The 24836-nt window shown below is 39.0% G+C and overlaps 1 protein-coding gene across 1 annotated transcript in view; it reads left to right on the plus strand.

Moving 5' to 3' along the window:
• PREX2 (phosphatidylinositol-3,4,5-trisphosphate dependent Rac exchange factor 2) overlaps window positions 1–24836 on the plus strand; it is a 272900-nt gene that overhangs the window by 242495 nt on the left and 5569 nt on the right. The window contains exons 38-39 of the mRNA XM_040625832.1: window positions 14491–14593; window positions 21115–21182. Of these exons, the coding sequence (XP_040481766.1) occupies window positions 14491–14593; window positions 21115–21182 (171 nt within the window). The remainder of the gene's footprint in view (window positions 1–14490; window positions 14594–21114; window positions 21183–24836) is intronic.

Raw genomic sequence — 24836 nt, forward strand, 5'->3', positions numbered from 1 at the left:
CATTGTTTTCTTCAAATTAGATTACTGTGAAAGAGAATAAGACAGTAATTATGAGAGTGACTTATTTCAGTGGTTTCTAGTTCTGACCTCCAGTTACCAGTTACCTCCAGGCCCGACAAGCCTTAATTTCTGTACATAAAAAACAAGAGTTTATACATGATTACCTTCCATCATTAAAATTGGGACAGTGTCAGTAATCATAATACATTAAACATATCTTGATAAAAATAATCTAGAAGAGTGGGCGTTTTTTTAATTTTTTTTTTAATATAAGCTCTAAACCCAATGTGGGGCTTGAACTCACAACCTCAAGATCAAGCGTTGTATGCTCTACTGAATGAACCAGCCAGACATCCTGATAAAAATAATCTAAATGCATAATTATTAGTTACATTTCATCAGTATTTGCCAAATCCAATTTTATTATTTGAGCATACTAGTAAAATTTAAGTATTTGTGTTACTAAATTTTATTTGTATTTAGCTATTTAAAAGTGATAAATACAGAATCTATTATACAGATTGTTAAAGAGTGCATGATTCTTCAAAATTTATTTTAAATAAGCTAAAGTTATTGTTTTTCCTAAACCTGCAAAGTTATATTTAAAGCAAAATAAAATGCCAGTCACTTTCTGGGATGTGTTCCTGAGGGCTTCAAGGTTAGTGATTTTATAACCACTCTAATAAATATCATAAGCCAAAATTTCTATCCTCCAGAGGAGGGAAGAAAGATGGGTGTCTCTTCCTCTGTATGAACCTGGAGCAGGAGAGCAGGTGGCGTGGAGAAAGTTGACAGAAGGAAGTGGCAATTTCTGCCTTTACGATGTTAATCTTAAATTGGTAGTAGGTCACCTAACATCATCTGGAGGAATACAGAGGCGTGAGATTGAAATCCTGTTGAGCTGGAAGAGTGTAAGGTAACACCTGTTGTAGGTTTTAAAGCGTTACTTGTGATCAGGTGAAGGAAATGAAGGATGGCTCAGTGGAAGGGAATGGGATGAAAATACAGCGCTGAGATGTGGAACGGTGTACGCTATGGGGCAGTCACAGTAAAGGGTTTACTACTTTGGGGCAGTGAAGTGAGAAAGGGCGTGGCAGGGAGGTGAAGCCAGAAGAATGGAAGGCCCTGATTGCGAGGTTAAGGATTTGGGACTCTCTCCTGGGGCTCCCAGGAAGCCAATGAAGGGTTTTCAGCAAAAGAATATCTGATTAGATTTTTTAAAGATTTTAATCTATTCATTTTTGAGAGAGAAAGCACGCGAGCCGTGGGAGAGGGGCAGAAGGAGAAGCAGACTCCCCGCTGAGCAGCGAGCCAGATGCGGGATTCAATCCCGGGACCCTGGGATCATGACCTGAGCCAAAGGCAGATGCTTAGCAGAAGACAGACGCTTAACCAGCTGAGCCACCCAGGCACCCTAGATTTTTTTTTTAAAGCTGACTGTCATGGTCTGTGATGGGACAAGGACGGAGGTAAGGAAACAGCTGAGATTTCACAATAGTACAGGTAGAGATGAGGAGGTCCCAAACTGAGGCATTGGCAGAGCATGGAAGGGAAAGGGGAGATGTGAATGGTATGAAACACAAGTAACAGAACTAGATGATAGGTGAGAGATAGAGGAAAGGGGGAGAGGGAGAGATTTTGATGATTCCTGCCGTCCAGCTTGGGAAAGTGGTGGGGAAGGGGGCTGCCACAGGGAAAATATGCATTTCTGTTTGGGGGCATGGTGGAGAGGGATGTGGAATTAATCTGTTACATGTTGAGTTTAGATGTCCTTGGTGTCTTATGTGGGGATGTCCTTTGACAGATTCATAGTCAACAAGGACTAAAGGTGTGTATCTGCATAAAGGGGTATAATGTAAATAGGTACACACACACACACACACACAGCAAAGAGGCTATGGAAAAAAAGAGGTGGGGTGATTCATGAGTACAGGGTGATTTGAAAAGGGGACCATGTCAGAGAAGGTTTCACAGAGATATATGTGAGCCGGTTTAAAACATCACTAAGAATTTTCTGGGAATATACCTCAGGTGTTAGGAACAGGGAAGAGATATTCCAGGAAAAGGGGCAGAGGTGTGAGAAAAGGATAATCAGCTGCCAACCATGGACATTGAGAAATGATCACCAGGGAACGCATGTGGAGTGTTAATATTCCCTGATTCTCCACCGCCCCATCCTCTGTGAGCCCTGATTAAGGGGTGCAACCAAGGAGGAACCTCAGAATAAAACACCGAAAGAAGGATCCCCTAGAAACAAAGCTTATTCAGGGACTCGGGTAAACAGGTCAAAGAGAAAATAGTCATGTAGAGCATCAAAGAATTGGGGAGACAGATGAAAATCACTGAGTGTGAAAAACACCGGACACCCTTAAGTGTTGGTGTCATCAAAGAACCTACGGAGTAAGGACGAAAGGCAGACAGCAAAGTGGAGAAGATGGGCATAGAGAGGCAGTGCTGAAGAACTTGGAGCAGCTGGGAAAGGTACCCAACCTATGCAGTTAAATCCCCCAAAACAAAACAGAAATGAGATCAATCGGTGAAGGAGTCCAGGCTGAAAAATCTAAAATGCAGAAAAGCAGATTCAAACCTGGTGGCTATGGTAATTAAGGTCCTAACTCACACACAGATGTTTCATATTCATACACATCTTTGGCATAGCAAATACATCCTCATGTGTTTGAGTGCTCATTAGCCATCCCCGTGATCGCCTCTGCGCTAACCTCAGCAATGAAAAACCATGTCAGAGAAAAACACACCTTAATGGGCTTGACTGGAAAGGAATGAAGGATGTGGAATATTTTGCCCGGCAGTTGATTTTTAAGCCTAGGCTTAAAGATATATGCTGAGAACGTTCAGAGAATGTATTGAAAGTTGCAATAAAAAGTCCCATTATCTTTAATGGGACTTTCATGGCTAATTCCCTGTGCAGTGCTGAAAATGTGCCCCTTAAACGGGATTGCTTTTTTGCCTTAAGATATATGGAGTTAGTGGAGTATTCAATTTGGCTGTGCTTCTGCTGCCAGAATCTCGCTCCAGCTGCTGCCCATCGCTTCTGCATTCTGTTCGGTTGTTTTGCACAGTGCCTGCGGTCTCTTTGCGTTCTTTTCAAATGCTCATTAACCCCTTGTCTTTCAGCTCTCTCGAACTGTGACACCTAGGAACCCAGAATGGTGGTGGGAAGATTTCATCCGTACTGTCTGTTTGACCAGAGTCAAACAATAATCTTGAAAGCATCAATAGACATCCGGAGGTTATTTCTATAAAATCTACTGGACACTTGCCTGAGTGATTACAGGCTTTTGGATTACAACTATTGTTAGACTGTCACTCGCATTTTCTTATAGGGAGAATGTAAATATTTAATATTTTATTAGACTTGTGTGTGTGTGTATCAGATGAGTGAATTCTTTTTTTCGTTGTTTTTTAAATTTTATTTATTTATCTATCTATTTATTTATTATGATATGTTAGTCACCATACCACACTTCAATAGGTTTTGGTGTAGTGTTCCATGATTTATTGTTTGCGTCTAACGCCCTGTGCTCACTGCAATACGTGCCCTCCTTAATACCCATCACCAATGAGTGAATTCTTTATTGTTGAAAACAAATACCTCTTTGCCCTTTTTTCACATATGCATATTTATGTGTTTCATTTGAAAAAGGGCTTTCTCTGTTACAAGGGAAGAAGGACATAGGTGTTAGGTTTTGGAAGCCCCTGTAGACTTGTGGCAATTTTCTCAAGATTTCCATTTATCACAAACACTTGGCTGAGGGTGACCAAGGTGGGAAAGATCAACAGGTCGGCAGCGGGCCTTTCCACATTAATTTTGCAGAGACTCTGCGTGCGCAGAGTCATAGCATCCCCCTGGGGACTGAGCAGTAGTTAACGTACTGCGTTACCCCGCAGGTGTACAATTCTTCCTCGGTGTAAGGTAATAAAAGGGAGCAGGGAAAAGAAACAACATTAAACAATTAGTTTCTTCATTCAGGTGCCTCATTCCGGTTGTCAATAGACTTTTCACATTGCTGCTCTGTGCTCAGTACTTAAAAGTAATTAGAAGCCAGAATAAAAGAGATCACTGCGGGAATGAACATGCTTTACACAGAACAGTGGTTTTATATAGAAAAATGCAAATCTGTAGTAGAGAAGGCACGCAATCTCCCTTCAGTTTATTTTTCTTACTTGATTGCTGTACAATCAATATACTTACTTAGCTGGCTTCAAATCTAAATCCTTTTTAATCATGAATGTATTTTCGTATGATGGGGTGTACATTCATAGTGAAGTGGTTTGGGCTGGCTGAATTAATCTCTACCAAAACAATGCATTTAAAGTATAAATGCTGAGACCGAGATTGTGATTGCTGAATTATGGATGTGGGGAGCTGGAATTTTCTAAATGCAGTAATCCACATGATGTGATTTTGGTACAATGGAAAGGGCCCTGGAATTTGAATGAGAAAACAGGTTTTGAATCCTTTGACTTACTCTCTGTGTGACCGTGATTACATCACCTGGTCTCTCGGAGACCTATTGGTGAAGTGGAAATAATGATTTCTTTCTGAAAAAGATGGCATAAGGAATAAGTGAGCAATGTATGTGAAAGCGCATACTGTAAGACCTGGCAATAGTGAACACTGAGTTTTCCTTACTCCGTGTTTCTGATAGTGAATCCATCTTCTCATTACAGAGTTAAAATATGAAATGCATCTGTTTAAAATAATTAGCTCATACCTACCAAAATAGGGGAGATCTTGTAAGAACTATTTAAAAAATCAGAGTAGTTGCAAAGTAGACCTGAAATGTTTCTCACCGCAAAAAAGAAGTGGTTAATTTTGTGATGTGATGCAGGTGTTAGCCAACCTACTGTGGTAATCATTTTGCAACATATAAGTGTATCAAATGAACCTGTTATACACTTTAAACTTGCAAAATGTTATATGTCAGCTATATCTCAACAGAGCTAGAAAAGAAGTCACAGTAATGAGTCACGAAGAGACGAAAGAGGAGCATGAAAAATACAAGAGCTGACTCCTCTGATCTGTAAGAAATAGAATACACAAAACACTGGGCCCTATTAGAGCTTATTTTTAGAATCCTCCTTGGGTAGCTTGTAGAAAGTCATTCGACAGCAGAACAGGATCCCCTTGAATTCAAGGACAGGAAGTTTTCTTGCCTGATGTCGAAAACCAAGAGTATGTATTAGAATAGAGACAAATATTTAGGAACTTGAAATGAATCAGGTGCTAGCACATGCTTCTTCATGCATGCATTGAGGAGAACAAGAAACCAGGAGCACCACTTGTGTGGCGTGCACCGCGCTATGCCAAACCGGAGAGGTGAGAGTCGTTGGTGTCACTGCACTTACAGTCTGAGATCTTGAGCGCCTGGGTGGCTCAGTCAGTTAAGTGTCTGCCTTCAGCTCAGGTCATGATCTCAGGGTCCTGGGACTGAGTCCCCTATCGGGCTCTCTGCTCAGCAGGAAGCCTGCTTCTCCCTCTCCTTCTCCCTTTCTCTCTCTCTCAAATAAATAAATAAAACTAAAAAAAAAAAAAGTTCTTGACAAAAGAACCACCTTGGAAACCAGACAGCCATACTATGGAGCACAGGTTCTCTTTAGTGATGACAATAGGAGAAAGATGGTCAGAGGATTGAGTTTTTAAATGAAATGACGGAAGGAATAGATTTGTACGTTTCAACGTACAACAGAAAGAATATATAACTTGTGTCGACAGTGTTAAAGAACTGATTCTGTTAGGATTTCAAATGTTTTCTTCTGAACCCAGAAAATATTGATAAATGATAACTGGACAGGTTTGATGAGAGTGATTAATAATGAATGAATTTGGGATTCCTGGGTGGCTCAGTCAGTTAAGCGTCTGCTTTCAGTGCAGGTCGCGATCCTGGGGTCCTGAGATCAAGTTCCGCATCAGGCTCCTTGCTCAGCAGGAAGCCAGCTTCTCCATCTGCCTGTCGGGCCTCCTGCTTGTGCTCTCTCTCTGACAAATAAATAATAAAATCTTTTTAAAAATTTAAAAATTAAGGAACTAATATAAGAATAATGAATCAGATATACTATGATATATATTTGAAATGTTATAAACCCCCAGGCCGTCAAACTAAACTCATCCATTATAACAGATGAATATATTGTGCAGTTCCATATGTCAACATACCTAAGTCTAGTACCTTTCATGCTAATTTAATTTCCTGTTTCTTACTATGTTATAAATCTCTCCTCTCTAGGTGCACCACTAATATCTCTTGCCTATTTTGGTACAGTCTCACTCTGACTCTCCTAGTCTTGCCTCTTCCCACTGTTTTCACCCCATCACAAAAGTGATCATTTAAAAATGCAGATGAAAGGGGCTCAGCATCTGACTCTTGACTTCAGCTCACTTGGAAACTGAGCAGAATCATTTATATTTTTCCAACAAAGAGAAATGTATCTTATTTCAAAGATTGTTGAAACTAATCTGCCTTAGGCTACCCAGGACCGAAGTTCAGATGATGCCGTGGAGTGCATAAAATCAGACCATCAGCAGAGCCTTCCATCGGTCATAAAGAGCTTCTGTGTATAAAACAGTAGTGTGCAAGAGCAGTAGCGGCTGTGTTCCAGTTTACTTCACCTGCTTCATTCCCTTGAGAGTGAAATAGTCATTATTTCTCTGCAAAACTCGGATGCTGCCCAGATAATCAGCTTAGTAGAGTACCTCGGAGAACCACAGCTGATTAGACTCCTAATAACTTGTTTGTGACAGTCACTTGAACAAGTATAATGGGTCTGCCTTTTAATTAAAGGAGGAAAAAAGACTTCTATAGAAAGGGGGGGAATTATTTCATGTTTTTAAAATGTCAATCTGTAAGACTCTAAATGTACACACCTATAACCATAATAAGCATATAACTCATGTGAGGAATATTATCAAAATAATAGGTTCCTCGGGATGTCCTTATATAGACTCTGAGGGATGTATTTGCCCTGAGGGAATTTTCTCCCTCTTGTTTCCATGACTGAAGGCAGCAAAGAGTTATAAAGAATGGTGAAAATGAGGCAGTACCCATGGAAGACCAGAGGTAAAAAAAAAAAACAAAATCAGACTCCGATTATTATGTAGAATTCTGCATCGGGGAAAACGCACTGATTTCAGAATTGTGAAATATTTGCTTCACTTTATATTTACCTAGTACAAAACCAAGTTAACCTTCATATTGATGCAAATAATTCAATGAGTTTCAATAGTTAGGCAGTTTATATAGATGGTTAAGGGGTCCTGTCTAATGCCACCATTTGCAGAACTGGTCAAAACTGTTGTTTGACATATGGTCCCTTAAACTCAGAAGACCCCCTCCCACGGATGCCTTTAGATGTGGGTATGTGCTTCCCATATATCCTATTTTCCTAACAAGAAATTATTCTGCTAATTATACTGCATGAACACACAAAAAAGAGAATATACTTCTCCAAGTGCTTCAATTCTACTATTTTTGCACAAAAGAGTTAAAATCGCTGCTCAAGAAGCTTTTGAAGTCTCAGTGTGTATCCCTAAATCCAGAGACCCCAGTTCTCTGTTGTTAATTAAATATGTAACATTATTAAGGAGTATAATAAAAATTTTCAAAGTAATGTTTAGCCTGAATTTTACAAATATGGGGAAGATAAAAAACAAACTATCCCTTGCTAAAGGTTGCATTTCCTATTTTAATGTTTCTCAATCATCTACATCGTGTTAGTTTATGGCAAATTGTTGTGGCTGCCAGTTCAGAGCTCTTCATCACACCAGTGTTTCATGTGCTCTATTTGTGTCAGAAGATGAGTGACCCTTCTCCACTAGTAATAGGAGAGTTTGGGATCACCCCCAGAAGAGAACAATGTAATGATTAGCTACCAAGGAGAACAGCAGAGTCCTGACTGTGAGCTAAGAGTCAGCAGATAAATCCACTGCCAGAAAACAGAGCTCAAAGCCATAAAGCTCACATGGTTCTGGTTTCCTATATCAGTTTCCCTGCGAGTTACTGTGTCACCCTTGTGGCCCCAAAGGGGTGATGTGATGCATGTCCCCAAGGGTTCAATTTAATGCATTTCAACCCTTGGGAAATTGGCTTCCTTGTTCAGTATAATTTGAATCAACATTAAATGAAGCATTTGAGCTCTGGAGGCTTTAAAAGGTAATCGGGAATTTAAAAACCAAAAATTATTTTAAAACAAGGTAATTGAGAGTAAAATTGATGTTTTTGTCTGGAATCATGGTAAATGACCAAATATGTAGAAGATCCTTGGGTTTTGAGAATCTTCAATGTAATTTATTACAGAAATGTCATGAATCATCTTAAAGAGAAGGATTAACGTTTTTTTAAAAAAAAAGAACTAATGTAACTTGCTTCCAGATTTGAAGTCTTACAAAGTGAACTAAATAGAGTGTAATAGACATGAGTTAATAAATGGTCAAAATACAATATGTCACATTTAAAGTAATTTAGGAAAATAAGTTTTGTCTCTCCAATGAGACTTAGATGAGGGCGAGGTTTGGATGCTGATTGTTTTTTGTACCCCTGCCATCTGGAAATTAGACTGGCCAACAGGAGGCTGTTTCACATGCTTTCCCTGACCTTTCACTCTACAGTTTGACATATAAAATAAAATTGATACCTGAGGTCTAGGATCAGTTGGGACAAACATATGAAATAAAAATCACAAAGAAGCATGTTAGCAAGTACCAAATTATAGTCAGGTGAGCTCTACTTCTACCAAACCCCAATATATAAAAGAGATATTGGTGGAAGTTTGTCACTAACTTCATGAACTTATCATAATCATATAACATCATAATTTTATAAAATTATAAGATTTTATAAAAATTAACCACAGGGTCATTTTAATGAATATCTTTTTTTAAAATAAAAAGGAGAAAGAGCTTTTGTAAATAGTTAAAATGCAGTGAGGTTTGGGAAATGGAATTTATGAAAGCTCATGTTCCTTGGATTTTCCAAGTAACGTATTGCCCATACGAGCGCATGTAGGCAGACTCGCAGTGTGAGCCCAGCAGCAGAGAGAGGTGGGGGCAGCATCACCACAGGCATGGCTAAGTGATCACACATGCCACTTCATGTAATTCTTATGGCACTTTATCCAGCCAGTATGCCAGCTTTTGTCATTTCACAGATAACAAAATAGAGGCCAAGAGAGTACAAGTAACCTGGCCAAAGTCCTACAAGGCGTCCTCAAATCCCAGTACTTCTGGTTGTGACACCCATGTGTCAACCGCTATTCAACGTTCAGAAAGATTTTGTGATATGTTGAAAGACACTCCAAAAGTGGATAGATGTTCCTTATTTGGGGAGAGGTTTATGCAATGGTACCAAGATGTTGACCACAAGCAGAAAGTTCTGGATAGGGTGGAATAGCTGGGGTGCTGGGAAGATGGAGTGGAGCATGGGAGAGCAGTTGGTAGAAATCCTCAAGCATCAGAATGAAGAGTTTGGTTTTGCAAAAGTTGCCTCAAAAGCAACTGAAAATGCTTTGATCACAGTATTGAGAGTATATTAAGGATACATACTTAGTAAATTATTTTGATAATTTGCTTAACAAATTGTTGTTTTACATCGCATAATGTAAATGTTGAAAAATTTTCCCCATCAACCAAGGAAATAAATAAAAGACTCACTTACTTCTAAACTCTAACCCCCAAGGCCATGCATGTTGGGGCCCAGACTACTTCTCTAACTTCATCTCCTTCTCCTCTCTGTGTGCCCTGCACATTGAGCTCCACACTTGCTCTTAAGCAGACAGAACATGCATTAACCTCAGGGCCTTTGCACTTGCTCTCCCTAAGAAAAGCTAAAAACTAAGGCCCATATTTTCCAGGATGAGGCCAAAATATTGAGAAGTGGTCTTCTCAATAACAGCATTTCCCTCTGCCATTGCACCCTGTTCACTTTCTATTCCCTTAAAAATTTCACATTTCTGGATAACTTATCACCACCTGGTATTATGTATTTGCCTCTTATTTTCTTTTTTACCCCTACCCCCGAAATTTGACCTCCAGAAGGGATGGGATTTTTTTCTGTTTGCTGTTGTATTTTTTGTGATATAATCTTCTATAGAGAGAATAGGACAATAATTCTGTTTTTTTCTCTAGCATGGCTGATCAAATTTTTTAAAGAAAAGTTATTGATTAGAAAAGCCTTTTAATTTCAACACTATTGCTAAATCTCTTAGAAATTTTTAAATCATTGTCAGATATGAGAACCCCTACAGGGTCCCATAGCATATGAACCATAACATTTGGAAGAATATTCCACAGACTAGCTTCTGGCTCTATACATTTCTAGCCTGGTTTTTCCTCCACCACATACAGTCCTGGGTGCCTCAGGATAGGAACATTGCATTACAACCTTGGGCTCTGCACCTCCTTTTCAACATGAGGTGAGAGAGTTTGCACAATGGGCAGTACAAATACTCTGGAATCCATTTCTACACCAGGAGACTATAATAACCTAACTATAAATGGAAATGACTGTGAATCATATATGTAGGTTCCAGTCAACCTAGCCTAAGTGCACCATAATTCTACTTCCTTTAGCTCAGTACCAGAAATAATCATGGCCATTTGAACACTCCAGAACATGACAGAGGGAAGTTGGGATAGACATGGTTAAGACAGCAGTCATAACCATTTGCAGTTAAAACATTTTACTTTCTCAAATTTATAAAAGCATGTGGCTATGTGGACAATTTGTTAGGGAACCCTACAAGTGAGGGACGCTGACTCTCAACCTTTTCTAGCTTGATGGCAAATCCACTTCTTCCAGCATCTAGTACTTGTAGGTACAAAGCAGACATTCAAAAAATATTGATTGAGTGAATGAATGAACAAAAGTTACTTCTTTGTGACTTTTCCATAGCACTGTTAAATCAAAGTGCCTTTCAAATTAAATTGGACCCATTAACCACAGGTTACATTTATCATATTAAAACTCTGCTAAATCTCTGATGTGATGTGGGATCTATTCTTAATACAAAATATGTCAAGAAGATTTATTCATTATAAGCACAGATATATTGACACTTTCCTTTTTCTTTCTGTGGGGAAATTCACAATTTCTGCATAATTTTATAGCCCTGTCAAGTACATTTTCTCAGGAGTATGCTCTAAGCAGGGCTATTACTTGGAATGTCTCATTACTCAAATTATAGAACAACTTTCTTCTGTGTATATGTTATATTTGCCTTTTTATGAAGGACAAAGTCCACTGTGACCTTTATTTTTTTATTTTTGTGACTTCCACTGCAGCTAGAAGGAGCAGGCCCATATTTTCCAGGATGGGGCCAAAATATACATTTCTTTAAATTTTAATTTAACTGCCTAATATGAAAACAGAGCTATTGCTAGAAAGGAAATTGGCGGGTCTGATAAGAACCCTTGTACTGAGTGGATTTGCCTAGGATTCCCAGCCTTCCTAATGCTCCTTCATTGTCTTGTCCAGAGTTAGCAGAGCTCACTGGTAATCACCGAAGTACCTATAAAACCAAATGATCTCTTGTAAAACCTGACTCTTATGCACCACTGAAAAACCACGTGCCATTCTCTGGATCTGGAATCTTTCCGAGAATGCTAGAATCAAAATGCTTCTTGCAAACACTGAGGTTTTCCACTTGACATTCAGATTGAGATAGCTGAGAGAACACAAAACGTTAGGAGGCAAATAGTGATATATTAACAGCAAAGTTGTGGGCTTACTGCTGGGCTTTCTTCCACATGCTTAATTCGGGAGAATGGAGTCCTGTGATGCTGTGATGGAAAAAGTAGGCCTCCACTGGACAAATCAACTGTCAATCAAACACAGGCAGTATTTCCCACATTGACCTCATCGTATCTTTTTAAATACACTTTTTTTTAAAGGATTTTATTTATTTATTTGAGAGAAAGTAGATTGAGAAAGAGCAAGAGAGAGAGAGAGCATGAGCCCATGGGGAGGAGGGACGGAGGGAGGGAGAATCAGGTTCCCCATCGAGCAGAAAGCCCACCGCAGGGCTCAATCCCAAGACCTGGGATCATGACCTTAGCCAAAGGCAGATGCCCAACCAACTGAGCCACCCAGGTGCCCCTAAATGTTTCACTTTTTAAAAAATTTCAAATTAATCTTGGGACCTAATTGGAACATACACAGTGGTTGGTATTGACAGGCAGAAATAGGTAGACAAAGCCATCTGTCTTGGATATGGTAGGAAAGAAAGCGTACACATCCATTTCAAGGTAGATTTTTCTGTTAGGTGATGTGTGTGTGATTGGTTCAAAATAATGACATTTTGAGGGACCCTCTCAGAGAGCATGGTACTGGCCATGCTGATTGATCGGGAGATTAGAGCAAAATCTTTTAAAGTCTCTGGAAGATAATTTGCTACTGTACTGTTGTTTATTACAGTTTAAAGTAGGGAGAAATAGAACCATTCAAAAAGATTTTAAAAATGAATAAAAATTACAGCTGCTTGTTAAAAATCCTTCACAACAAGTGTTAGAAGAAGGCAAGTCATGTTTTATCTAGAAGAACAGACATATTTCAGTTTGATTAGAAAAAGGTAAAGATTTTTTTCTTAGTGTCATTCAGCTAGTGTAATGAGCATTATTGATTAAAATGTTAGAATCAATAAGGACCTAAAATTGGAGTAGAGGAGACCGTAAGGAGGAAAAAAAAGTTATGGTCTGTCAAGTAAGCTGACAATTAAATGCTTTGTGAAAAATTGATTTTTGAAGGGTGAACTGTCAACTGTACTCCTTGGCTTTCTAGGGCATGCAGGAACAAGTAAAAGGACAAGTATCTATTGTTATCAGACTCATACACTAAATATTTAGAAATACCACATACTACCAGAAGCTAATTGTAACACTTCAGCTTATCGGACTATGTGTTACTAACGCTTTGTAAAGAGTTCTCTGTCGTGTTAATGCTTGTCAGGTCATTGAACAGCCAATGAAACTTGACGTGTTTCTCCTTAGAATCCAATTATGCATAATAATACAATTACACGTTGTTAAGTTCTTTCTAAAATTTCAGCAGTAATATTTAAAGCCCCTTACTCCTCTTTTTCTTAATTCATCAGTATCAAAATCTAGCAGGCAGGTTGCTCTTCTGTAGTACAACCTCTAACCGAAAGTGAGTTAGATATTCCTCACATAGAAACAATTACATGGTAGACCTTTCATTTGCAAGGAAAAACTGAACAGACCTAGATAAATACATATGTAAGAAAAACACCAAACTACAGGGAGGTAAATGCAAAACTAGAAAAAAACACAATCAAAATACACATAAATTAAAAGGAAGGTAAAACAAAATCTGCTCATATGAATTTTACACAAAACATCTAGAAGTAATGAACATTTCAGTGAAATGTATGCAAAAGGTACCCCTAAAAAGCAATTCGTAGAACAACACCTGAAAAATGTTAACAAATAAACAGAAGCTCTAAGAGCTGCCAAAGAGAAAAATGTGGAAGGACATAAAAGAAATGCTTTAAAAGGGGAAGACAAAGGACAAGGCACACCAATCACTGAATGCAAGGGCTGAATTCTGAATTTTCTTAGGTTTGCTCTGGGCATCACATTATCATATAACTAAATAACAGTTCCTTTTAAAATTTGTACAGTCTTAGATTGGGTGCAAGAAACATACTTTTTAAACTATCAATTCTGATCACAGTGAATATTAATTTCACTGTTTATTTTTCTAAGCTATTGGGCATAAATTAGTATAAATCTATTAACTATCATGCAGACATATATGAAAAATATTAGGAAGTCTTTTAAATTACATGAAATACCAGTAAAGAATAATATCTGATAATAGATTTTATTATAATGCTGTTTATTTAACTTTATGTATATAAACTCATAAACATAGTTCATTATGAGTTTGTTAAATTTAAATACTTAATTTAGGACCCCAATCATGTAGCTCTATAATCTATTTTTAAACAGATATTCTAGGGACGCCTGGGTGGCTCAGTTGGTTATCTGATTCTTAATCTCAGCTCAGGTCTTGATCTTAAGGGTCAGGAGTTCAAGCCCCACACTGGGCTCCATGCTTGGTGTGGAGCCTACTTTAGAAGAAAAAAAAAAAAAAAAAAGAGCCAGGTGTTCTATGTAGAAAAATCACTGGTTCATTGTCTAGCTGCTTCCATTTTGGCTGGTGTTTTTTGATTTTGAAATTAGTGTAGGGGAGGAAAAATAATTTTCCCTCTATCCTTCTGGGTTCTTAGCTGAGACCCCTATAGTAAAAGACAGATTAATAAGAGAAAAACAAACAGAGGTTTATTAACATATCTACCTCATGAATACATGGGGGATACCCAAAGACAAATGAGTAACTCTCTGAGGAGGCAGATTAAGAATAATATATTCTGTTCCTCTTCATTAGTAACCCAAACTGTGTTGAAGTGTTTAACGGGAACACATGGAATTGGACTTGCTTTTGCTTTTGTGCACAGGTGCACCCTGAGTGTGACACTGGAGCAGGCCATCATCCTGGCCCGAAGCCACGGACTGCCTCCTCGCTACATCATGCAGGCCACAGATGTGATGCGGAAGCAGGTAAGTCTCACACACCGGGTAGGGATTGTTTTACAGGACCTGGATTTGAAGCTTCCTTTTAATAAGGATTTGTCAGGTTTAATCGGAATAATCAGCATTTTTCAGGTGTCTGATGGGTGCCTGGATGTGAGAGACATTTTTCCAGGCTCAGAGGGTAAGTGTGAACAAGAAACACCCCCAGGGATGAAGGGATGCGGGTTCTCCAATAATTTAACCAAGCTGCAAAAAGAGATGTCTAAAGAGGTAGCCTGAAGGAAGAAAGGGGTTGGACAGGCAAATTGGGCAGGAGTGGATTTGGGGTTTATGTAAAGGACAAGGTCAAGGGATCCATGGCATTTTCAGGGCATTGCAGGTAATTTACTAAGGCTCTGGGAATACATTGAGGAAGGGGGTGGAAACAAGGAAGAGGAAAGAATTGAGGGCCCTCCTTGCTCCTGGAGCTCCCAAAGGGAATTCCAAGCCATGCTAAGAAACTTGTGCATTATTCTGAAGATCAAGTACATACCTCAGATTTTCCTTCAGAGGAGAAGAGCAATCTTAGGAATGTCTTTAGGTCACCGAAGTATTTATAGGTGGGAATATACTCTCTTATCAAGATAATGAACTTTGATATAATACCCAATGGTATTTTAAATGTGATGGTTTGGTTTTTAACTCTTAAAATTCTTTTAAAAGATAAGAAAAATGCACTAACCTCCAATTTATTGATTATTAGGAAAATGTACTTAATCTAATAGAAAAGACACAACTTAGTAGAAACACAAAAGAAGTTGGAAAAGATCAATTTTATATTTTCTTCTGCCACATTTTCTCAGGGTTACCACAGAAAATTGATCTAACAAATCTCTCTGCGTGCTCACTTGGTCTGAATTGCCCAGTGATAGTGAGTGACTTAGTTTTGTTTTGTTTTTAAGATTTATTTATTTATTTTAGAGAAAGAGAGAGAGCACACATGGGGGTAGGGGCAGAGGGAGAAGGAGAGAGAGAGTCTCAGGCAGAATCCCTGCCGAGAGTGAGCCCGATTCGATTCAACTTGGGGCCCATCCCACAATCCTGAGATCAAGACCTGAGCTGAACCCAAGAGATGCTTAACCAGCTGCACCACCCAGGCTCCCCAGGTGGCTTAGTTTTATTAAGATACACTTTTATAGTTAAAACTACTTTATTTACTCAAGCCTTAACATATAGCTCTTGCATAAACATACAAATCCCTGTGGGTTTGGTCCCAAGATTATACTACAGAATGTCAAAAAAAAAAAAAAAAAATCCATGGAAGCAGTCATGAGGCCAGCACCGGATTGGGGTCTGCAATTCAGAAAAAAAGTGCAACAAGTGGAGATACATTGGAACTTCAGGCTCGGAACCCTGGGGCTGGAGACTGAAAACCAAGATCTCACCAGGTCCAAGAGGGATTTGCTGAGTAAAGGTTAGATCCGCAAGAGGCACAGGACACACTGTGGTTCAGCTGGAAAAGGGCAAATACAGATGCAAATGCCAGCAGATTGGGGAAGGATTTTTTGGGTGGATATACAAATTTGGTTTTAAAAGGTAGATCAAGGTAAACTTGTGATTATCCATATCGGGGGTGGGTTTGGAATGCCAAAAAAACAGAGAGAGACTAAACATTGTTTCACTCTGTTGCTGTTAGAGTAAGTTTGCAATAAGACTTGAAGGAGCCATCTCAAAATTCTAGTTTATGGCAAGACTACAAGACTGGTATTAGCCTGTTTTAGAATAATGTAGTAGAGGAGTAATGATGGATTGGCTAGATATACATTCAGACTACATGGACTTCAATAATCAAAACCTTTAAGTTCTCACAACTGAAAACGGAGATAGATAAAATAGAGATGGAAAGTAAAAATCATATTATGTAAGCCTTAATGACTTGTTTAACTGGTGTTAATGTACACAATGTACATGTGATATTTACATATATTATTAGTATGTATTATTATATATTTATAGAATATAACTTAAGGCAACTGAAAAGTTATGAAGTTTCTTATAAAATCCTTGTCGATTTCTTTTATTTTTTTTTAAGATTTTATTTATTTGACAGAGAGACAGCCAGCGAGAGAGGGAACACAAGCAGGGGGAGTGGGAGAGGAAGAAGCAGGCTCATAGCGGAGGAGCCTGATGTGGGGCTCGATCCCATAACGCCGGGATCACACCCTGAGCCGAAGGCAGACGCTTAACCGCTGTGCCACCCAGGCGCCCCTCCTGGTCGATTTCTTAACTGCACTGCTTTTCTGTATTTATCACTTCTTCTTCTCCCTTCCATATTTTTAAAATAATACATTTAAAATAGGTAGCTTCCCTCCTTTGTTACTTGTTTCTCTGCTCCAAGAGGCTTGGAGACAAAGAACTGATCTCTGACTCCTCCGTGAAAGATCAGAGAGCCTGGGGCCCCCTCTCTGGAGAACCCGGGCTAACCTGGTGCACAGAGTGATTTTGGCAATATTCCCTCTGCTGTGCATCCTGTCTCAAGGGTTCAGCTGGTACAGGAGACGGGATTAGTGGGTGGGATCCACTCTGCAAGCCAAGTCTTCCCTGCCTCTGATCGGAGTACTTAGAACACAGGTGGGAATCAAAGATCTAACTTTTCTGTTCTCTCTGCCTTTCAACCATTTAGATACAACTCTCCGGAGACTGAATGGTTGGTATATTTGCCAGGTTAATGAATAAGATTCTCTAAGATCTTTAGTTTCCTTTTGAGGAAGAAGCAGCTCTTCAGCATGATTTGTTCTTGTAACTGCAGTATTATTTTCATGTACAGATTTTGTATATGTACTTCTCATAGACTTGTGGTTGGACGCCCTAGTTGAGTGGGAAGGAAAGATGAAAGACCGAAGGAAGGGTCCTATGCCCCTTCTAATTTTTTGATAATGATTATAATAATCCTAGGCAACACTTTTACAAAACCAACTGATCTCATTAATAAAAAGCTTGAGGGAGAAGCTCTCACTGACATTAGAAACAAAGTTTTCTATCCTACAAATTATACATTCCAAGTATTATCTGGTGGAAGCCGATCTCAAAAAGGTTTTGACCTTTTTAATAAAACTGGAATTTCAAAGAATTCTGTCTCCTTACGAACAATATCAGGGCATTATACTGGACACCGATAACAAAGACTAAGGAAGATGTGGTTCTTGCCCCATCTCATGGTGGCCACAAGGGGAAAATCGTTATGATGCAGACACCAACAGACAAGTGGCATACAACTCAGTGTTTTAGGACAGAAGACAGGGAATAAATGAGTGACTAGACTGTGAGCCCCTCGATGTCTGGGACACTGAGTATATTTTGTTTTGAGGGCACAGGTTTCCAGAATAGTACCTAGCAGAGAGTAAACACTGAATGACATGTGGACAATGAATTAGTTTTGACTAGGATAACCAGGAAAAGGTTTCGTGCCACGAGTGAGAATATGGTAGTGCTTAAGAGCATAGATTCTTGAGCCAAACAATGTCGGTTTGAATCCCAGCTCCAGTGTTGACTGTCTGTATCACTTGGGACAAGATTCTAAGTCTGCCTGTTACTTAGTTTCCTCATTATTAAAACAAAGATAATAATAGCACTTGCCTCATAGTGGTGTGAGGACTATATAAAGCAACACACTCAATGTACTTAAAACAGTACCTGATACAGTGAAGGACCAATTAATTATTGCCCAAGATGGTATTTGATTTGAGCCTGGGGGGATGAATGTGAGGTGGACAGGCAGGAAAGAGGAGAGAGAGGGTATTTAGGTAGAGGGAGCAACATGAGCAAGGGTATAAAAGTGCAAGTATTGGGGCACCTGGGTGGTGCAGTCAGTTAAGCATCCTACTCTTGGTTTCAGCTCAGGTCATGATCTCAAGGTCATGAGATCGAGCCCTGCATTAGACTCTGCGCTCAATGTGGTGTCTGCTTAAATTTCTTTCTCCCTCTGCCTCTGTCCCTCCGTGCATACACACTCTCTCTCCCTCTCTCTTTTTTTCTATCAAATAAATAAGTAAATCTTTTTTTTAAAAGTGCAAGTGTCTGGCATGTTGAGTATATGAAGAATTATATAGGTGAATTCACTGTGGAATATGCCAAAAGTTGTGTTTAGCATGATACGCATCAGTTTTATTTTCAACCTTTCAAGAAAGCAGAAGTCTTTCTTCAGATTATTTAATGGAATATTATGAGACTAAAGACAAAAAGAATTATACATAAATACTATAGTTTAGTAAATCTATTTCTCACAGGGATATGATTCAGAAGTTCTAAAACTAGTTTATGTGTATACTAGGCTTGAATAGATAAGTAAATATATTGCAAATAATAAGAATAAAATTTCTTACTGTCAGAAAAAGAAGTTACAAAGAGGGAAAAGAAGAAGACTGTAATCCAGAATGAACCCTGTGGCAAGGGAGTGAATCAGAGATAGCAGTTTGTACTGATGGACACACACACACAGAGATATACATAGATGTAGAAATAACTGTCGATGTTTGCATTAGTCAACTAGTTCTGTCTACTGAGAAGACCTAGAAGCAGTTACATGCCAATACTAGCAATGAGCATACCCAGCGTCCAGATGTCAGGTTCTAAACATAATTCTCCATTAAAAAGAACCAAGGATCCTTGGAGAAGTGGTTAATTTCCAGCTGAGATGGGGAAGATGAGCCTTGAACATCTTGAGGTACCAAAAAATAAACAAGTATTCAAAAATGATTGTGATTCTTTCAGTAGGACATGAGAAGCCACCTGAAGGAGTTCCTAGCCGCCAATCTAGAACAATTTGAACAAAAAAATTATTAATAATAGAAAATTGAATATTAACTCAGAATAAAATAAATACTCATAAATTCATACTGATTTAAATAAATATATGAATAAATAGATAATGGATTTGGGGAGAAGGGATGACTCTTATTTATGGAAGCATTCCTTCCTAAATGCTACAGTATCATTGTTATAGGCAAGATACACCAATGGAGGTTAAAGTCAGTGAGCAAAGGTTGAAGAGAAACAATATATGTGCATAGTCTCATAGTATCTTCCCCAACATAATTATTAACTATGAAAAGAAAAGTAGAAACTTTACAGTGGAAAAATCTGGCAGACACCACTTGAACCAAGTGATCAAAGTTAATGGCACAGATGATAAGACCTAGAGACATCATGTGATGGTCAATGTCAGTGATCTCATACACTGAGAAGGTACAAAATCACTTTTGTATCTAATCATGAGGAAAGATCTGACAAACCCAAACTGAGAAACATTTTGCAAAATAATGACCAGTACTCATCAAAAATATTAAGGTCATGAAAGACAAAGAGAATCTGAGGAACTGCTGTGTATCAAAGGACCAAGGAGACAAGAAAACGAAATGCAGTAGGGGATCCTGGACTGGATCCTGGCATAGAAAGGGGACACAAGTGTGGGAAACGGTGATATTTGAATAAGACTTGCCGCATGGTACTAGCGTTGATTCCCGGGTTGTGGTCATCATACCATAAGGGTAAGCATTAGAGGGAGTTTACGGAGCTGGGTATGTGAACTCTCTGTTCCGCTTTTGTAACTTTTCTCTAAGTCAAAAAATACTACAAAATAAAGAGTTATTTTTTAACTGTTTAATTGTGATTCCTAAATTTCTTCCCATTTATCTTTCTGCCACCCCCACCCCTTTTCCCTATTTGTTTTCCTTTATTTGGTCCATATTGAGAAAATGGGTTTTGTTTTCCTTTCCTCCTTTTCTCCTTTTCTTTCTCCCCTTCCCACAGCTCAGAAATTTGGTAGCATGAGAGAGAGTTTCAGAGTTTTTTTAAACCATTCTCTTTCATCTATTCTCAGCCCCAAACCCTGGTGTCTAGTTCTATGTAGTAACTAATTCCCATTAGGAACTGAGCAATGATTATAGCTTCATTCATGAACTTGACAGGTTGCGAAGACTTTTTCATGGCTAAGGTACATTGTCTTTGGTCTCTAAGCTTCGAGGCAGAATGCTTACATTTCAGAGGTCCACATGCCTGTGCCTTGTCCAGAATTGCTTTAGAACTCTTTAAGAAAATATTTTCTTGATAAGTACTATGAAGTTTAAAATAGCTAATTATTCAGCTGAGGACAAAACAGGTGCATGAGAGTGATAGAACTGTGATTTCTGTTCCACGAAAGTGGGGACATAGCAGGTATTTGTAGCCTGCTGATTTCTTATTTTCAACATCTAAAGTATTGCTTGCTTCTAGGAATAAAGACGTAGCTGAGATAGCGAACAGGGAGCTGTGATTTAAATTTATTTTGAATGATTCAGATGGCTACTGAGATAAATATCAATCCTTTGGAATGATATATCAGCATCTTTTGATGCTCAAAAACATTAGTTATGAAAATGCTCAGATGATGATTTCGCTCTTCTGCTTCATCGAGTCTCTCTTGATGTTAAATGCATGGTGGGAATAAATCCTCTATGCTCAAATGTTAATGGTATATTAAATAATTACTAATACAACGTAGAGCTAAAAATGATTTTCCCTGCTTCTTTCAGGGAGCAAGAGTTCAGAACACAGCAAAGAATTTGGGAATCAGAGACCGAACCCCACAGTCTGCTCCAAGGTAAGTGACTCCCCAGGTCTGCTCTTTTGCAAAGGGTTGGCCACCATTTCCCACACAGTGTCACTCACAGCTAATGCAAACTGAACTTGTAAACACTCTGTGGCTAAATGTGACTAGGGATAGATGGTCTCTGAGTTCAATGGAATTTTAGGGAAGCAAACTTAGCGGTAACAGGTAGAAGTCTTGACATTATTCTGTTTTGCAAGTGCCATCATGAATTCAAAGACTCACGTCCACACAGGTGCTACTAAAATTTGTATTCCAACTGCACTGAACCAACACAATGCCGTTTTCATTTCTGTTTCTATGCCTGCACATGCCGTTACCTCGGACATGATTGCTTTTCCCATCTGTGTCTGTGTGAAAAACTCCTACTTACCCACAAAACCCAACTTAACTGGCTTTTTCTCTTCGATGTCTCGGCTGAGTTTTCTTCCTCTTTGCGCTCCCTTATCATTTGGTATTGGTCTATTATAGCCCTTATCATATTGTGTTATAAAATATTGTTCCATGACTCCTTGCCCAACCTGAATATGAATTCTTTGGAAGCAGCGAATATGTTTTTTGCGTTTTATTCCTTGCTCATCGTAGTGCTATATAGTAGACATTGAATATCTGATTTCAAGAATGTATGAATGAATAAATGAATGAATGAGCTTTTCTTCGTGATCATACCAGGTATTCACAGTTCACATATCATCAAAAGAAAGGACTCTAATCCACCTTTAGAATAAATGAACATGGGAACAGCCATCAGAAAAATGTTAATTTCATTTCACTGGTGACAGTAGGGTAGGCAGCCATCTATCTTGGAGTGGAGCAATATTAAATGATTTCTTTTACATTTGATTGTTTTTATACATTGGCATTTTAACAAAAAGTAGCCTCCTCCAAGCACTGTCACAGACAAGACAGTCTTTGTTTCTATTTACAAAGCAGTTAGCAGAGGGAGAATGATGACTACAGCATTTATGAAGTTATATTTCATTCTAAGAAAGTATGTGGGCAGTGGAAGTACTTTCAAAAGGGAAAACATGTTTTCCCCCGAAAATGGATGGAGCACTCGTGTTCTAATTGTGTTTATTTTTAGTGTTGACTCCTGACTCTATTTAATCCTTGTCTTGTTAATGTTATCTTTCATAGTTGATTAAATTAGAAAGACTTTCTGTTGCTGAAGAATCATTTCACACAGGCATTCTCTAACACCTTGAGCAGACATGGCATATTTGGATAACAGACCCAGTGAAGTGTTAAAATCCCAATAAGAAAACAAGATAATGGCTTAGCAAGTTCTTCTTAGCTAGAGCTTATAAACACTAATAAACAGTGGAGTTAAGATAAGACTTCAGTATCCTGATCAATGAACCAGTATGCAAGCTGAATACAAGAAAAGAACCCAATGGACTCACTTTTTTCTTTTTTGGGTTGTGTTTTAAAACACTTGAACTGAAACACAATAAAATGTACCAGCAGTAAAGTTGACATTTTTTCCAAGAGAGTCATAATCCCAAGGGAGAAATCGAGAGTAATTTTGAAATTTAATTCTACTGATTCTTTCACTCATTCTACAAATATTTATTGAGGACTTAAGAAATGCAAAGCGCCCTCCCATGCCTCGTGGAGAACATAAACACGAGATAGAAACAGTCCCAGCCCTCAAGGAGCTTTCAGCGAAAGAGATGAGATGACAAAACATAACCAGAAGGAAAGGCAGAGTGTGAGAAACACTCTATGAGGGGATGTGGAGAGAGTGCTGAGGGCCCAGAGGGTCGGGCATCCTGCCCAGCTGGGAACCAGGATTCCTGCCGCAAAGACAGCAAATTGAAGAACAAATCTGACTCTCAAAGACAGGCCACCCACAGACAAGTCTAGGGTAAGGTTTCTGGAAATATCTTCATGGAGGAGATAGAGTTTGCTATCTCTGCCTGAGATAATGTTTGGTTCAAATCCCTTACCAATTTCTCCCATAGTTTTCCTTTGTCCATTCACTGTCTTTCACTACTTAAAATTCACTCAGCAAACAGTCTGTTCAATTTCTGCTATATGTTTGTAGATGTCAGGCACTGTGTTAAAAGCTAGAAATAAAGACTTAGTCCCTTCCACTAGTCACTGGGATGCAGTAGAGAGACAATTGAATAAAATGAGAACAGTATCCAAAGTGTAAGTACTGTGGCAGACATAGGCACAGATTACCACGAGAACAGAGAAAAGGGGCACAAAACTCACCCTAAGGACAGAGAGGGGAAGTTGCAGAGTGTTCCTGGTCCAGTCAGCATGGAACAGATGTCTTCCACAGATGATGCAATCGCACCAAACACCTGGAAGGCATATCTCACTCCGGGAACTACAACAGATCTCTATGACTGGTGGTTGAATGTGATTTAAGAATGGTGCAAGGTGAGGCTAGAGGCATAGGTAGGGGCTGGATCAGGAAGAGCCGTGTATGAGATACTGAAGAATTCTGATTTCACTTGAAGACACTAGGGAGGCATTAAAATGCAGTCTTCCTTCTGTCTGGAAGATTTAAAATTTCCTGTCTGGAAGATTTAAAATTTCAAATTTATCTCTGGCACCATTAAGAAGATCCATTTGATCTTCTCAGCATTCAGCTGAGACTGAATGCAGGAGCTTGAGCGGAGATTGTCATGGTATTGAGGATGAAGAGGAGACAATGGTTCAAGAGATATGTAGGAGACAGAATTAATAGTCTTTGGGCACTAATTGGATGAAGGAGGTTAGGGAAAAGGAAGATTCTAGGATGATCACCAGATCTTTGGCTTGGATGACAAGGGGCAAAATGGTTCTAGTCACTGAGAAAAATTAGCATGTGTAGAGAAAAGAGCTCGTGTCACTGATACTGGGACTGAGGATCAGTGGGTCACCCATGTGGAGATGTGTTTATGGACAGTGTAAGCCATGTTCTTCCCCCTCACTTTCATGTGTTGCATCTTCAGAGGAATAAACTTAATCTTCATCAAGAACCAAATATTACATTTTAGTTGTAATGGCACGCTGGTCTTGTTTTCTATTATGTCACAAAACCTGGAAACAACTGTGCTATGATAGCTTGATTTTCTTTATTTGTTTACTTGTGAAGCAGCAGGCATCTGGGTGGCTCAGTCGTTAAGCGTCTGCCTTAGGCTCAGGTTGTGACCCCAGGGTCCTGCGATCGGGTCCCACATCGGGCTTCCCACTCAGGGGGGAGTCTGCTTCTCCCTCGCCCACTCCCCCTGCTTGTGCTCCCTCTCTCGCTGTCTCTCCCTCTGTCAAATAAATAAATTAAATCTTTAAAAAAAATAATAATTGTGAAGCAGCATACTATAGTGGTTACAAGTGAAAAACACAGTTTTTAGTCCCAGCTCCTGTTTGTGACCTTATTTAGCCAGGTTATTTCTTTTTTCTGAGACAGTTTTCTCATCTGTAAGACAGGGAGAATTGCCTTGGGACAGATTATTACTGATGCTTTAACCTTCAAAAGAGGCATTTGCTTTGTGATCTCCCTTAGCACAGCTTTTATTTATGCCATGTAGAAAGATGAAGGGCATGATCTGTAGATTGAAGTTTGAAAGTTCTACTTCCGGCAGATTGGGATTGGACTGGAAATACCAGCTCCAAGATGGCCGCCAGCGCCCAAACAGGCAAAGAAGAAAGTGG

This window comes from Ursus maritimus, unplaced genomic scaffold, assembly GCF_017311325.1.
Source record: "Ursus maritimus isolate PB19 unplaced genomic scaffold, ASM1731132v1 scaffold_9, whole genome shotgun sequence".
Classification (NCBI taxonomy): domain Eukaryota; kingdom Metazoa; phylum Chordata; class Mammalia; order Carnivora; family Ursidae; genus Ursus; species Ursus maritimus.